Source organism: Lepidochelys olivacea (genome assembly GCF_965140295.1).
Source record: "Lepidochelys olivacea isolate rLepOli2 genome assembly, chromosome: 3".
Taxonomy (NCBI): Eukaryota; Metazoa; Chordata; order Testudines; family Cheloniidae; genus Lepidochelys; species Lepidochelys olivacea.
This window is the reverse complement of record NC_140413.1, coordinates 84,685,249-84,699,107: the sequence shown is the minus strand read 5'-3', so window position 1 is coordinate 84,699,107 and position 13,859 is coordinate 84,685,249. Positions and strand designations below refer to the sequence as shown.

Sequence of the window (13,859 nt, the reverse complement as noted above, 5' to 3'; positions counted from 1 at the left end):
CTATTTCCCCATGTTTATTCCCCTCTCCCACCCCCCACTGTTCCTCAGACGTTCTTGTCAACTGCTGGAAATGGCCCACCTTGATTATTACTATAAAAGGCTCCCTCCCCCGCCCTCCTGCTGGTAATAGCTCACCTTAAGTGATCACTCTTGTTACAGTGTGTATGGTAACACCCATTGTTTCATGTTCTCTATGTATATAAATCTCCCCATTGTATTTTCCACTGAATGCATCTGATGAAATGAGCTGTAGCTCACGAAAGCTTATGCTCAAATAAATTTGTTTGTCTCTAAGGTGCCACAAGTCCTCCTTTTCTTTTTGTCAATAATTTTGTGTGCTTCAACAACCCTTCCCCCTTTGAGTTAACTGAGGATCTGAAGGGTTGCACAAGATCATTTCCAGCTGAACTGGACTGCAACCCAGGTTCTCTATCTGCTAAGGCCGAGACCCTGCAATTTATTCTAAATGTGTGAAATCCTATGAACACCCAAAGCACTGCTGAAATCAGTGTGAAAATTCTGAATCTATTATTATAAGAAACCCCCAAGATGACTTTGGTCTTGTCTTCACTGCAACAGTTAGCTCAAATTACTCCACCTGTGCTAGCTCAAGGGAGAGCAGGCACATCACACAACAATACTGGAACTACACAGTGATTATATTCGGCTTGGTCCACACTACAGATGTATGTCAGTACAGTAGAACCTCAGGGTTATGAACTGATCAGTCAACTATACACTACATTTGGAACCGGAAGTACGCAATCAGGCAACCACAGAGACAAGAAAAAAGCAAGTACAGTACAGTACTGTGATAAATGTAAACTACCAAAAAAATAAAGGGAAAGCAGTATTTTTCTTCTGCACAGTAATGTTTCAAAGCTGTATTAAGTTAATGTTAAGTTGTCAACTTTTGAAAGAACAGCCATAAAGTTTTGTTCAGAATTACCAACATTTCAGAGTTACGAACAACTTCCATTCCTGAGGTGTTCGTAACTGAGGTTCTACTGTATAATTTGTGTCGCTCAGGGAAAATCCACACCCGAGTGACGTAGTTATACGGACTGAGCTCCTGGGCTTCTCCCATCAACACAGTTAATGCCTCTTGTGGAAGTGGAGAATCTATGCTAAGGGGAGAAGCTCTCTGTTGGTGTACGTGGTATTTTCACTAAGTACTACAGCAGCACTGCCGCAGTACTGTATGTGTAGACAAGCCCTCAATAGCAGAGAGTAGCTGAATCACCACTGCATTACTAGGTCAATGAGCAGCAGCATTTGAGCTTCAATCCACACTCAATGAGGAGCCAACATGCTTAAGTTTAAAGCACCACTTTACTCAAGCTAGCAATTTGTGTAGGAACAGAAGTCAGGTTGAGACAACATTCATGTTATAACGTGTGCTTCCACTGCAGTAAGGCCCTATGCTAGAAAAATTTGAGAAACTAAGTATTTTATTTACTTTGTGCAGTTGGTAGCATAGTCATTTTCATAGTTTCCCTGGTAGAATCAGCCAATTTGTTTGTGTGTGTCTTCCATAGAACAAAAGGGGATAGAAAACCTTTTTAAAGAAAGGAATATATAGTTGTAAAACCTCCAAAATTGGCAGTTGTGACGCCTCAGCAGGATTAGAACCTGAAACTACTTCCAGTTTGTATTAAACTTGCTAGATTTCAAGTGGATGCTGTCCCTTTAATAATTCAGTTTAAAATACACCCCAAACCAACTGTTAACATATTACTCCAGAATTTATTTTCTGGATTTAAAATATCAGAATGGTTTTAGGATTATGCCCTTCTTCCGCAGAAACTAATGAAGGTTATCTGAGAGAATGGAGTCTCTGCAATACTTGCCTTCAAAGGCCACTAAAGGATATTTCCACCCAAAACGTTTCAATGAGACAAGGTTTGTGAGGTAATATTTTTATTGGACCAACTTCTGTTGGTGAAAGAGACAAGCTATCAAGCTACATGGAGACTTCAAGAAGAGCTCTGTATAGCTCAAACACTTGTCTCTTTCACCAACGGAACCTGACCCAATAAAAAATATTACCTCCCACTTTGTTGCTCTAACATTCTGGGACCAACACTGAACATGAGGTTTTGAGGAACTTACATTAACAATAGCAACACCTTCAGTTCCACAGATTCAAAACAAAAATATAATTAAAGCATTAGTCTATTAACAAAGATATCCTCTTGCTGTTACAGTCAAGTTTGTTGTTTTGCAAGTACCTAATCTCATGATAAAATAATAAAGCAAGTAAGAGAAGCACCTCACCTTAATGCTTGCCATTATTGTTGTGGAATACTGTAGTGTTTTAAAACGGTTATCCTCCTTAAAAAACTCCTCTCAAAACTCTCTTTTGCCATGATGCCTGTTGGCATGCCAAGATCACAGCCTATTATGCTACCCAACAGTGTCTCATTGTTTCCTAGTACTCCCCTACACATCATCCGTCCCTATCCACCTGTTAGCTCGTTTTATATGTAGACTGTAAGCTCTGTGGCAGGGAGTGTCTTTTTGTTCTGTGTTTGTGCAGTGCCTAGCACAACTGGGTCCTGGTCCACCACCAGGGCTTCTAGGGTTGCCAACCCTCCCTGTTTCACCGGGAGTCTCCCGGAATTGGGTTCTATCTCCTGGAGGCTACTGAAACCAAACTGGAAGACTTTAGGTTGCTAAAAGTACAGCGATGCAGCAGGGCTAAGGCAGGCTCCCTGCCTGCCCTGGCTCTGCGACGCTCCCATAAGCGGCCGGCACATCCCTCTGTCTCCTGGAGGGAGCAGGAGGGTCTTCGCGCACTGCCCCCTCCCCAAGCACTGACTGCGCAGCACCCATTGGCGGGGAACTGCAGCCAAGGGGAGCTGCAGAGGCAGTGCCTGCAGGCAGGGGCAGCACACGAAGTCCTCTGACCCCCACTCCCATGGGCTGCAAGGACGTGCCAGCCGCTTCCGGGAGTGGCACCAGGCAAGGGCAGACAGGGAGCCTACCTTAGCTCCGCTGCGCTGCCAACCAGGAGCTGCCAGAAGTAAGCACCGCCTGGCCGGAGTCTGCACCCCTCACCCCCTCCCATACCCCAACCCCCTGCCCCAGCCCTGAGCCCCCTCCCAGAGCCAACCTCTCCCCCAAACCCCTACCCCAACCCTAAGCCCTCTCCAGCAGCCCAACTCCCTGCCCCAGCCCTGAGCCCCCTCCCACACCCAAACTCCCTCCCAGAGCCCACACCCCCTCCAGCTCCCTAACTCCCTACTTGAGTCCCATTAAAGTGAATGAGAGTGGGGGAGAGCAAGCGAGGGGGATGGAGTGAGCAGGGCAGAGCCTTAGAGAAGGGGTGCAGCAGGAAGTAGGGCAAGGGTGTTTGGGTTTGTGTGATTAGACAGTTGGCAACCCTTGGAGCTCCTAGGTGCTAAAATGATACAGCAATTAACAGAAATAATACTAATAATGCCCTCAGCAGGGGGACACACGCGCGGGTGGGTGGCGAGGCTAAGCCTCCCAAAACCCGGGCCCTAGCCCTACCCTCGCTCCCCTTCTCCCCTGAAGCCGGAGAAAGCTCATCTCCGGCCAGAAGTCTGGGGCTCGCAGATCCGTGGCAGCTCGGCCTCCGGGGGTGGAGGGGGGGGACGGGACGGACGACCTTGTTCAAAAAGGGGGGGAGGGGCTGGCCTGGGTGTATGCGCGCATGCGTGACCCATGACAGCATCCCACGGCCGCTACGGCCTCAGCTCTGCTGTTGTTCCCCCGGGTTCCCCAGACCACCCGCCAGCCCCCCCGGCACGCGGGCGGCAAGGGCGGAGCCGGCGGGGGAGGCGCGGCGGTTACTTACAGCTCTGGTCTCGTACAGCACCAGCTTTTGCACGCAGCGGATAATCGGCGACGCCGCCCCCGCGGGCATGGCGATAGCGGGGTGGGCTCCGGGCCCGCGCCACGGCAACGGGGGGAGGGGGAACAGAATTGAGACGGGGACAGACGTTTAACGGGCGGGGAACGGACGGGTTCCCGTAGCGAGCCTCGCCCCGCGGATGGGGCTGTGGAGCCGCTCGGGGGCTCCAGCGTCAGGGAGAGCGGCAGAGGGTCCCGGCCTCTGGGGCAATAGGCGCCGGGGAAGAGCCGGATGAGACCAGAGGCGGGTTGGAAGCTCAGCGGGCGTACACCGGCACAGACCCTGCAGGGAGAGGGCGCTCCCGGTCACCTCCCCACCGCTAGGAACCGGAAGCGAGGCTGTCACAGCGCGCAGGCGCGGCCCCGGAGAGCGCATCGGCCTACAGCGCCCCCGTGACCCCGTCACGTGACGGAATGAGCTCGAAGCCTTGGCGGCCCTCTCAGCTGTTGGTGCCAGTGGGTTGCGGCTGTGAAGCGGGCTGTTAGAGGGAGGGAAGCGATGAAAATTGAGGCGCAGACACCAGGCTGCCGCTGGGGGAGAGGGTGTCACTGGCTACGTAGAGGCAGTTCCCCATTCCCCCACGGAAGGGGTGCTTCTCCCCGCCGCGTTACCGCTGGGGACTGCTCCGACCTCCGCAACACCACGCTCAGGGGCTGGTTTCCCGCCCGGTGCTACTCTCACATTCACCGCTACAGAAAGACCCTGCGCCTGTAAATCTCTCCATAGCGGTTAGGCGCACGCGCCGCCGCCCACTTTAAAAATCTGTCCCTTGCACGCGCGCGGGGACCGCGGCTCGCACGCTGATTGGGCACGGGGCGCGCTCAGTTTCGAAGCGGAGAGCAGCAGGCGCGGGGCGGGGCTCACTGGTTGCCACGGGTTACGAGGCTACACAAATCCGCGCCGGGCGGTGAGCAGGGATCCCGGCGCTCGGGAGGTGGAGGGGCCGTTCCCTGCCTGTCCCGCGCAGCGTAAGTGATGCCGCCCCAGCCAGCACCCCCGCCCCAGCCTCCCTTCCCCCTCTCGGCGCCCCCCCACCCCGGCCTGTGCGGGGTGTGGCGCTGGGCACAGGCCTTACGTGCCCTGCGCCAGAGGGTCCCCCTTCCCCCCCAGTCACCGACAGAGCCCGAGCTGCCCTGAGCATCTGTGGCAATGCCCCGTGCGGACCCCGCCGCCCTGTCCCCACGGAGGGACCGTGTCCGGCCCCAAGCCAGCCGCGTGACACCCCGCCCCGCGCCTGACTCCGCCGGGAGCTTAGTCCAAGGCCAAAGTGTTTTACAAATGTATCCCCGCGGGAGAGAAAATGTTTAGAAACGTCATCAAATTAATGTGTTAAAACTTCAGTGACCGATGGCTTAATTATTTATTAATTAACTCAATCAAATCAGGAGCTGGTTGTACAAGATTTCTGGGGCCACCCCAAGTGACCATCAGCCTGTTTTGAAGGAGGTGGGACAAGTCACTCCTGACAGAAAGCCTCATCCGATTTTGTGATAACCCTGCCCCACCCTGCAGTGGGATGATTCAGTTAATGTGTAGGCAAAACAAACCAGACTATTTTCTCCCCAACCCCTTTGTTTCCGGAGGAGCTGTGCTATATTAACAACAAAGAATCAAACAAACTGCATTTCCCTTGCTAGAAGAGAAAACACAAATCCAGGTTGATGCCTTGTGGTATCTTGGTATAGCAGCCTACCCAACCAGCTACTTGTCTGCTTACTTCCTGCGGGGTTTGCAGTCTCTGACCCTGCCATGTAACCTTCCATTGCACAAGTAGAGGAGAAAGCTAGAGTGGAGTTTGCTGGAGGCACTGTGAATGCACCTCATCATAAGACTCTTCAAAGGAGGATGTGAGACCTGTTGCAGGATTGGAGTGAGCTGGGACCTGTAGGAAGATTATAGGGGAGGAGCAGAGATTTGTTTAACCTTGTGTACTATCAATAGTCCAGTTGACATTGATGGGCTACTCACTGTGTGTAAAATTAAGCATGTAGTATAGACATAGCCTAAGTCTTTGCAGGATCATGGCCCAATTTTGGAGGCAGAGAGTGAATCTGTAAGGATACTGAACACCATAACATAAGGGAAAGCCAGGAGAAGAAAGGGGCAGTTGGATCTTGTTTGAGGATCAAAGAGAAACTCCAGGACATAGCCCAAGATCAGAGTTGCCAGACCTCAACACTCTGCTAATGATACCATGCAGAAATTGGAGACCCCCAGATGACCTGATCCTGACTGGCCATCAAGAAAAGTTTATCTGACAGAACAAGGAGTAATGGTCTCAATTGCAGTGGGGGAGGTTTAGGTTGGATATTAGGAAAAACTTTTTCACTAGGAGGGTGGTGAAGCACTGGAATGAGTTACCTAGGGAGGTGGTGGAATCTCCTTAGAGGTTTTTAAGGTCAGGCTTGACAAAGCCCTGGCTGGGATGATTTAGTTGGGGTCGGTCTGGCTTTGCGCAAGGGGTTGGACTACATGACCTCCTGAGGTCCCTTTCAACCCTGATATTCTATGATTCATGTTGCGAGTTGGGGATTGAAAAAGAGGAAGTCTATCAAAGTCTGAAAAGAGGAAAAGGGGTGCCATTTCAGACTGGGGGGGGACTTTAACCCTGATTCCAGAGGCTACTTAGGCATCTAAAAACTAGTTTTTTGCAGATAATGGGGGAGGGACACAACCAAAAATGATACTCAAAGGAGTGGGCTCAGCTCAAAAAGTTTGAAATCTCAGGGTGCAGGAAGGGGGTAACTAGGTGATGTGTGCAGAGAGGTTTCAGAGTAACAGCCATGTTAGTCTGTATTCGCAAAAAGAAAAGGAGGACTTGTGGCACCTTAGAGACTAACCAATTTATTTGAGCATGAGCTTTCGTGAGCTACAGCTCACTTCGTCCGATGAAGTGAGCTGTAGCTCACGAAAGCTCATGCTCAAATAAATTGGTTAGTCTCTAAGGTGCCACAAGTACTCCTTTTCTTTATGTGCAGAGAGGGAGGTAGCTTCGGGTGCAGGCAGGGAGTAGCTAGGGGCTGGGAGGGGCTGTATCAGAGGGGGTGCTGCTGGTGTGGGAGCCAGCATGTGCTTAGACTCTAGTTGGCACAGTGAGGGCAGCTCAGTGGGGCTAGGGCAAGGGACACACTCTGCCAGCCCTGGTACATGGGGAGGAGGACACCCCAACATCAGCCCCCATCTACCTCTGCGCAGCAGTTCAGGAGGCAGGTTCCCCATCCCAAACAGCATGGCCAGTGGTGGCTCTACGACGATGGGAGGTGGCGGGTGCAGAGCAGCAGCTGCAGACAGTGGTGAAGCAGGGGGAGAAGGGGCAGCATCTTCCCTCCTGCTGCAAACTTCACCCAAATGTGGTACAAAACTTGGAGGATAGGTGCCCCCCGCCCCTTAAATGGCACCCCTATAATGGGCTTAATGAAGGTTCTGATCATCTATTTTCTGAAGTTGTTCCCCCCCCCGCATTGTATATGCTCAATAGTTATATTTGCCTCTGTCAATATCCATTGTTTACTAACATGATCAATTGCTATTCACTATGTTTTCTGTCTGCACAGTCATATGTAAACCATTATGCCTGGTGTTATATAAATAACAGTTTATTTTTTTCCTAATTTAGACTATTTTATTTATGGCTTCACCAGAGAAAAAACAAGATTATCCCTTTGTAGATATATTTGATGAAGATGAAGCTGAAAAATCCTTTCTGTTGTCTAAACCTACATGCTTAATTATCCTTGGAAAGCCAGTAAGACATCCAATTTCTATATTTTAATACGAACATCTCATAGAAATTATTTTCCCTCAAATAGATTTGGTAAAGGTTTTACATTTTCTTTTTAAAAAATTAGCTTAATAATACAGTCAAAGCCACTCTAGGGCCTAATGTTGCATTTTTTTTCATTCCAAAACACTGTTGGGGTAAATAAGAATTTTAGGAATGAAGGATGAGGAGCCTAAATCCTGCATGATGCTGAACGCCTTTTGCTTTCATTAAAACCAGTAGGAATTGAGGACACTTTTTGCAGTGGCACCTGCTGGCTCATTAAATGGACACAGATAATCAGGAAAACTGCTTTAATAAGATAAACTTAAGGGAATAGGTTTTTTTTTCTATTATATAGCATGAGTGCTCTGTTATCTTAATATGATGATAACAATTGCTCAGCCTGTTTTGGTAGGGTTTTTTTGGGGGGGCCTAATTGACTTGTCAGTTACAATTAGAGGTGTTAGTATCGTGATTAAAGGTCACAGATTTCTCCAAGATTTTCCTCTGCTTTTCACAATGGCAGCCAATATGTTTGTTTTTATGTTCATCACATTTTAATATTTAAAACATATGATGAATTACAAATTAAAACAAATATCAGTAATAGACAAAAACTTTCAATTGAATAAACTGAGTTACAGAAACATATAATAATATTAAGTACTATTTAGATCTTCTTTGTTTAAATAAAACTGCCCTTTAATTGGGAAGAACTGGAATCCACCAAGACATCCTGACTGAGAGGCTTGTATTGTGTTGTTGTAATTTAAGGGCTTCACTTTTTCCTTAAAAATTATGTGGCCTATTGACTAAGACAATTTAATTAGAAAGTTGCAAGTACTTGTGTGTACCGTATATATTTTTTGTTTATGTAATTCACTGATAGAGCAGCTATCACCATATTACAAGGCACTTCTTTTAAAGGTAAGAATAAAATTCCATGGAAGCAAACAAAAGCTAAGCCAAATAAACACATTTTCAGCATGCTCAGACTCAGGCTAGGTCTACGCTAGAAACTTTTGTCAGGATAATAGTACCGTATCAGCTAGGGTGTGATTACTTACAGTACTATACTGGTAAAAAGCTCTAGTATAGACAGTTATAGGCCTATTTTGTTCAGGGAATTGATATGTTATACTAGAAGAATAACTCTTTTGCTGATAAGCTGTGCCTCCACTAATGGGTGTTTGCCAATAGAGCTATCCCATCAAACCCTTTCTAGGGTAGGCAAAGCCTCAGTTGGAACTGAGTATGGGTTTTTGGCCAGATTGGCAAGCTCCACCATGGTTTAGGTGGTCTCACTGGCCTATATCTGCTCATTATCGGGACTTTCCTTTCTATGTGAGGAAACCTTCTGCATGGCACTAGGAAGGTGTTCAAGCCTTGAAACAGAAAGACTAGGATCCGATAATATAGCAGGGTTCCGATAGGTCCCCCTACGATTTTAAGGAATATTTTATCAGAAGAAGCAGAGTTAGTGGAGCAACCTGAAGAGTTGGATCCCTACGCTGGGGAGATAACCTCTCTAGAGGAAAGTGTAGAGTTGATTTCAGCTTCATCGCCATCAGAAAATGTTGTGTTGTCCAGGAGTTAGTAGACAGGATGACAAAGGCATTGGACATTCCTTTGGTTCCCATTGAGGTATCCTCACACCCTGTATTTGACATTTTAGGAGCAACTATTAGATAAGTGGTTACACTTCTGTTGGATGGGTTATTGCAACCACCTAAGTTGATTTGTGCAACACCTTCATCAGTTCAGCCTATGTACAAAAAAAGCTGATAAATTGTACCACTTTCCCTGTGTGGGTCTTTCAGATGGTTTCACACACACACACCTCTCCTCAAATTCATTAGTGATGGAAGCTGCATTTCATAGATCTAAGAGCACTCATTCCACTCCTTCTTGGATATGTTTGGGAGAAAAATCTTTTTGTCTCTAGGTATGCGAGTGGCAAATTATCAAATTATTTCCCTGAAGAACATAGGAGATTATTGAATGCTCTTTTAATGAAAGGGTGAAGTGTGGCCAAGCATAAACTGAGTTCAGCTGTCAATTCATCAGATGTTTCAGCCATAGCGAAAGCTTCAGCTGTTTCTTTGAGGCATCAAGCCTGGCTGAGATCAGTAGGTCTTCCTCATGGGATGAGGATGAGAATTGAAGATCTCTCATTTGAAGGATACTGTCTATTTACGGTAAAGACTGATAGGTTTTAGAGAAAATGAAAAATGTGAAATCTGTGGCTAGATCTGCTCATGTTTTTCAGCCAACAAAAAGGTTGTCATCTGTTCCACTATTTAGATATCAGAGACAGTACCTACCGTCTTCATCTGCATCTTACTTCTACCAAAGGAGGAATTATTATCAGCCCCAGAATCAGGGGTCAGCATCAGCAGCAGTGGAATAGGTCCTTCAAACCTTGCAACAAAGGGAAATCTCTGGCTTTATCTTTTTCTGGGCTTCAGGCGAGATCTCAGTTTTGACATGACGACAGAGGAGCTACAGACAACTCTGCTACCTGTACTGTTCCATTCAGGAATCACCTGTCCCACTTTTACCACCAATGACAGTCTATAACAGCAGACAGATGGATTCTATATATTATTTCAAGTGGTTGCTCAGTACAGTTCAAGATCTTTTCTTTTCCAACCCTCTCCCCCTACCCTTTATCCCCTTTCAGGGATTCATAGCATAAGGACCTTTTGAGAGCAAAGTTTCTCTCTCTTCTGAAATCAGGAGCAATATTAGAGATGCCTCACAAGTACAAGAGGGAAGGGGGGGGGTTATTTACATTTCTTCCTGATTCTGAAAAAGGATGCGGGGGTCTCTGTCCCATCTTGAATCTCAGAAAATTACATTGGTTTTGAAAGAGGTTTCATTTCCGTACCTCTGTACCTCTATCATCCCCTCCCTTTCTCTCCAGGAATTGTTTGCAGTTCTGGATCAAAAGGGTATGTATTTCCATATTTCAGTAAGGCCATCTCATCAGAAATACAGTAACTGCATTTTATGGTAGGAAAGGAACATTTCCAGTACATGGTCCTACTGTTTGGTCTGTCCACTGTGCCAAGGGCTTTTTCACAGTGCCTATCTGCAGAAGCAGCATATCTTAGAAAACAAGGAATTTTCGTATGCTCCTATCTAGATGATTGGTTATAAAAGAAAGCATTATCAAAAGAGAAGATTTTTTCTAGATGTAAATAAATTGGGAAAAAATCATTTCTATGTCCAATGTAGAGGATCCCTTTTATAGGGGCTGCATTGAACTCAGTTGTAGGCAAAGACTTTATTCTGGAAGATAAGTTTACAAAAATATGGTTGTCTAAACCTCTGCTCCATCACTCTCCGGAGCAGACTATATCCTTCTTTCTAATGATAATGGGATCAATCAATTGTTATCATCAATCACATTGGTAATCCCAGATGTTTGTCTCCAAATAAGAGTGTTGTAATATTGTTGTCAAGAATTACAAAGTGAGGTGTAAAAAGAAAAAGGAGTACTTGTGGCACCTTAGAGACTAACAAATTTATTTGAGCATAAGCTTTCGTGAGCTACAGCTCACTTCATCGGATGCATGCAGTGGAAAATACAGTGGGGAGATTTTATATACATAGAGAACATGAAACAATGGGTGTTACCATACACACTGTAACAAGAGTGATCAGGTAAGGTGAGCTATAACCAGCAGGAGAGTGGGATATGAGGGGGAACCTTTTGTAGTGATAATCAAGGTGGGTCATTTCCAGCAGTTGACAAGAACGTGTGAGGAACAGTTGTGGGGGGGGGAATAGTTTTACTTTGTGTAATGACCCATCCACTCCTAGTGTTTATTCAAGCCTAAGTTAATTGTATCCAGTTTGCAAATTAATTCCAATTCAGCAGTCTCTCGTTGGAGTCTGTTTTTGAAGTCTTTTTGTTGAAAAGAATGGCCACTTTTAGGTCTGTAATCGAGTGACCAAAGAGATTGAAGTGTTCTCCAACTGGTTTTTGAGTGTTACAATTCTTGATGTCTGATTTGTGTCCATTTATTCTTTTACGTAGAGACTGTCCAGTTTGGCCAATGTACAGGGCAGAGGGGCATTGCTGGCACATGATGGCATATATCACATTGGCAGATGTGCAGGTGAACGAGCCTCTGATAGTGTGGCTGATGTGATTAGGCCCTATGATGGTGTCCCTTGAACAGATATGTGGACAGAGTTGGCAACGGGCTTTGTTGCAAGGATAGTTCCTAGGTTAGTGTTTTTGTTGTGTGGTATGTGGCTGCTGGTGAGTATTTGCTTCAGGTTGGGGGGCTGTCTGTAAGCAAGGACTGGCCTGTCTCCCAAGATCTGTGAGAGTGATGGGTCGTCCTTCAGGATAGGTTGTAGATCCTTGATGATGCGTTGGAGAGGTTTTAGTTGGGGGCTGAAGGTGACGGCTAGTGGCGTTCTGTTATTTTCTTTGTTAGGCCTGTCCTGTAGTAGGTAACTTCTGGGAACTCTTCTGGCTCTGTCAATCTGTTTCTTCACTTCAGCAGGTGTGTACTGTAGTTGTAAGAATGCTTGATAGAGATCTTGTAGGTGTTTATCTCTGTCTGTGGGGTTGGAGCAAATGCGGTTGTATCGTAGAGCTTGGCTGTAGACAATGGATCGTGTGGTGTGATCTGGATGAAAGCTGGAGGCATGTAGGTAGGCATAGCAGTCAGTAGGTTTCCAGTATAGTGTGGTGTTTATGTGACCATCACTTATTAGCACTGTAGTGCCCAGGAAGTGGATCTCTTGCGTGGACTGGTCCAGGCTGAGGTTGATGGTGGGATGGAAATTGTTGAAATCCTGGTGGAATTCCTCAAGGGCTTCTTTTCCATGGGTCCAGATGATGACGATGTCGTCAATGTAGCGCAAGTAGAATAGGGTTATTAGGGGATAAGAGCTGAGGAAATGTTGTTCTAAGTCAGCCATAAAAATGTTCCCAAATGTGAAATAGTTATGGGTGAGGACAAAGTCAAAGTTCAGCCACCAGGTTTGCCGTGACATTATCGGGAATACTGTTCCTGACAGCTTGTAGTCCATCTTTGTGTGGAATGTTGGTGTAGAGGGCTTCTACATCCATAGTGGCTAGGATGGTGTTTTCAGGAAGATCACCGATGGATTGTAGATTACTCAGGAAGTCAGTGGTGTCTCGGAGATAGCTGGGAGTGCTGGTAGTGTAGGGCCTGAGGAGGGAGTCTACATAGCCAGACAATCCTGCTGTCAGGGTGCCAATGCCTGAGATGATGGGGCGTCCAGGATTTCCAGATAGAATACCCCTGGTCTGGGTTCTAGGGGTGTGTCTGTGCGGATTTGTTCTTGTGTTTTTTCAGGGAGTTTCTTGAGCAGATGGTAGTAGTTTCTTTTGGTAACCCTCAGTGGGATCAGAGGGTAATGGCTTGTAGAAAGTGGTGTTGGAGAGCTGCCTAGCAGCCTCTTGTTCATATTCCAACCTATTCATGATGATGACAGCACCTCCTTTGTCAGCCTTTTTGATTATGATGTCAGAGTTGTTTCTGAGGCTGTGGATGGCATTGTGCTCTGTATGGCTGAGGTTATGGGGCAAGTGATGCTGCTTTTCCACAATTTCAGCCCGTGCACATCGGCGGAAGCACTCTATGTAGAAGTCCAGTCAGTTGTTTCGACCTTCAGGAGGAGTCCACCCAGAATCCTTCTTTTTGTAGTTTTGATAGGAAGGTCTCTGTGGGTTAGTATGTTGTTCAGAGGTATTTTGGAAATATTCCTTGAGTCGGAAACATTGAAAATAGGATTCTAGGTCACCACAGAACTGTATCATGTTCGTGGGGGTGGAGGGGCAGAAGGAAAGGCCCCAAGATAGGACAGATTCCTCTGCTGGGCTAAGAGTATAATTGGATAGATTAACAATATTGCTGGGTGGGTTAAGGGAACCACTGTTGTGGCCCCTTGTGGCATGTAGTAGTTCAGATAGTTTAGTGTCCTTTTTCTTTTGTAGAGAAGCAAAGTGTGTGTTGTAAATGGCTTGTCTAGTTTTTGTAAAGTCAAGCCACGAGGAAGTTTGTGTGGAAGGTTGGTTTTTTGAGAGTATCCAGTTTTGAGAGCTCATTCTTAATCTTTCCCTGTTAGCTGTAGAGGACATTGATCAGGTGATTGTTGCGGTTCAGTGATGAGACAGAACACAGCTTTATGCAAGCAAACAGGCTGGTCAGCGGAGATGGGCTGTTC

The 13,859-nt window shown here is 46.6% G+C and overlaps 2 protein-coding genes across 6 annotated transcripts in view; one reads left to right on the top strand and one right to left on the bottom strand.

Annotated features, from left to right (window-relative positions):
• Window positions 1-3,948, bottom strand: part of FIG4 (FIG4 phosphoinositide 5-phosphatase) — a 158,613-nt gene extending 154,665 nt beyond the window's left edge. For all 3 annotated transcript variants that reach the window (XM_084624323.1, XM_084624324.1, XM_084624322.1), the window contains exon 1: window positions 3,824-3,948. In XM_084624323.1, coding sequence (XP_084480449.1) covers window positions 3,824-3,892 — 69 coding nt within the window. In that variant the 5' untranslated portion in view covers window positions 3,893-3,948. The remainder of the gene's footprint in view (window positions 1-3,823) is intronic.
• A 793-nt stretch (window positions 3,949-4,741) lies between these two features.
• AK9 (adenylate kinase 9) overlaps window positions 4,742-13,859 on the top strand; it is a 245,383-nt gene continuing 236,265 nt past the window's right edge. For 2 of the 3 annotated variants that reach the window (XM_084624319.1, XM_084624321.1), the window contains exons 1-2: window positions 4,742-4,848; window positions 7,497-7,625. In XM_084624319.1, coding sequence (XP_084480445.1) covers window positions 7,509-7,625 — 117 coding nt within the window. In that variant the 5' untranslated portion in view covers window positions 4,742-4,848; window positions 7,497-7,508. The remainder of the gene's footprint in view (window positions 4,849-7,496; window positions 7,626-13,859) is intronic. The other variant, XM_084624320.1, reaches the window with a different exon arrangement.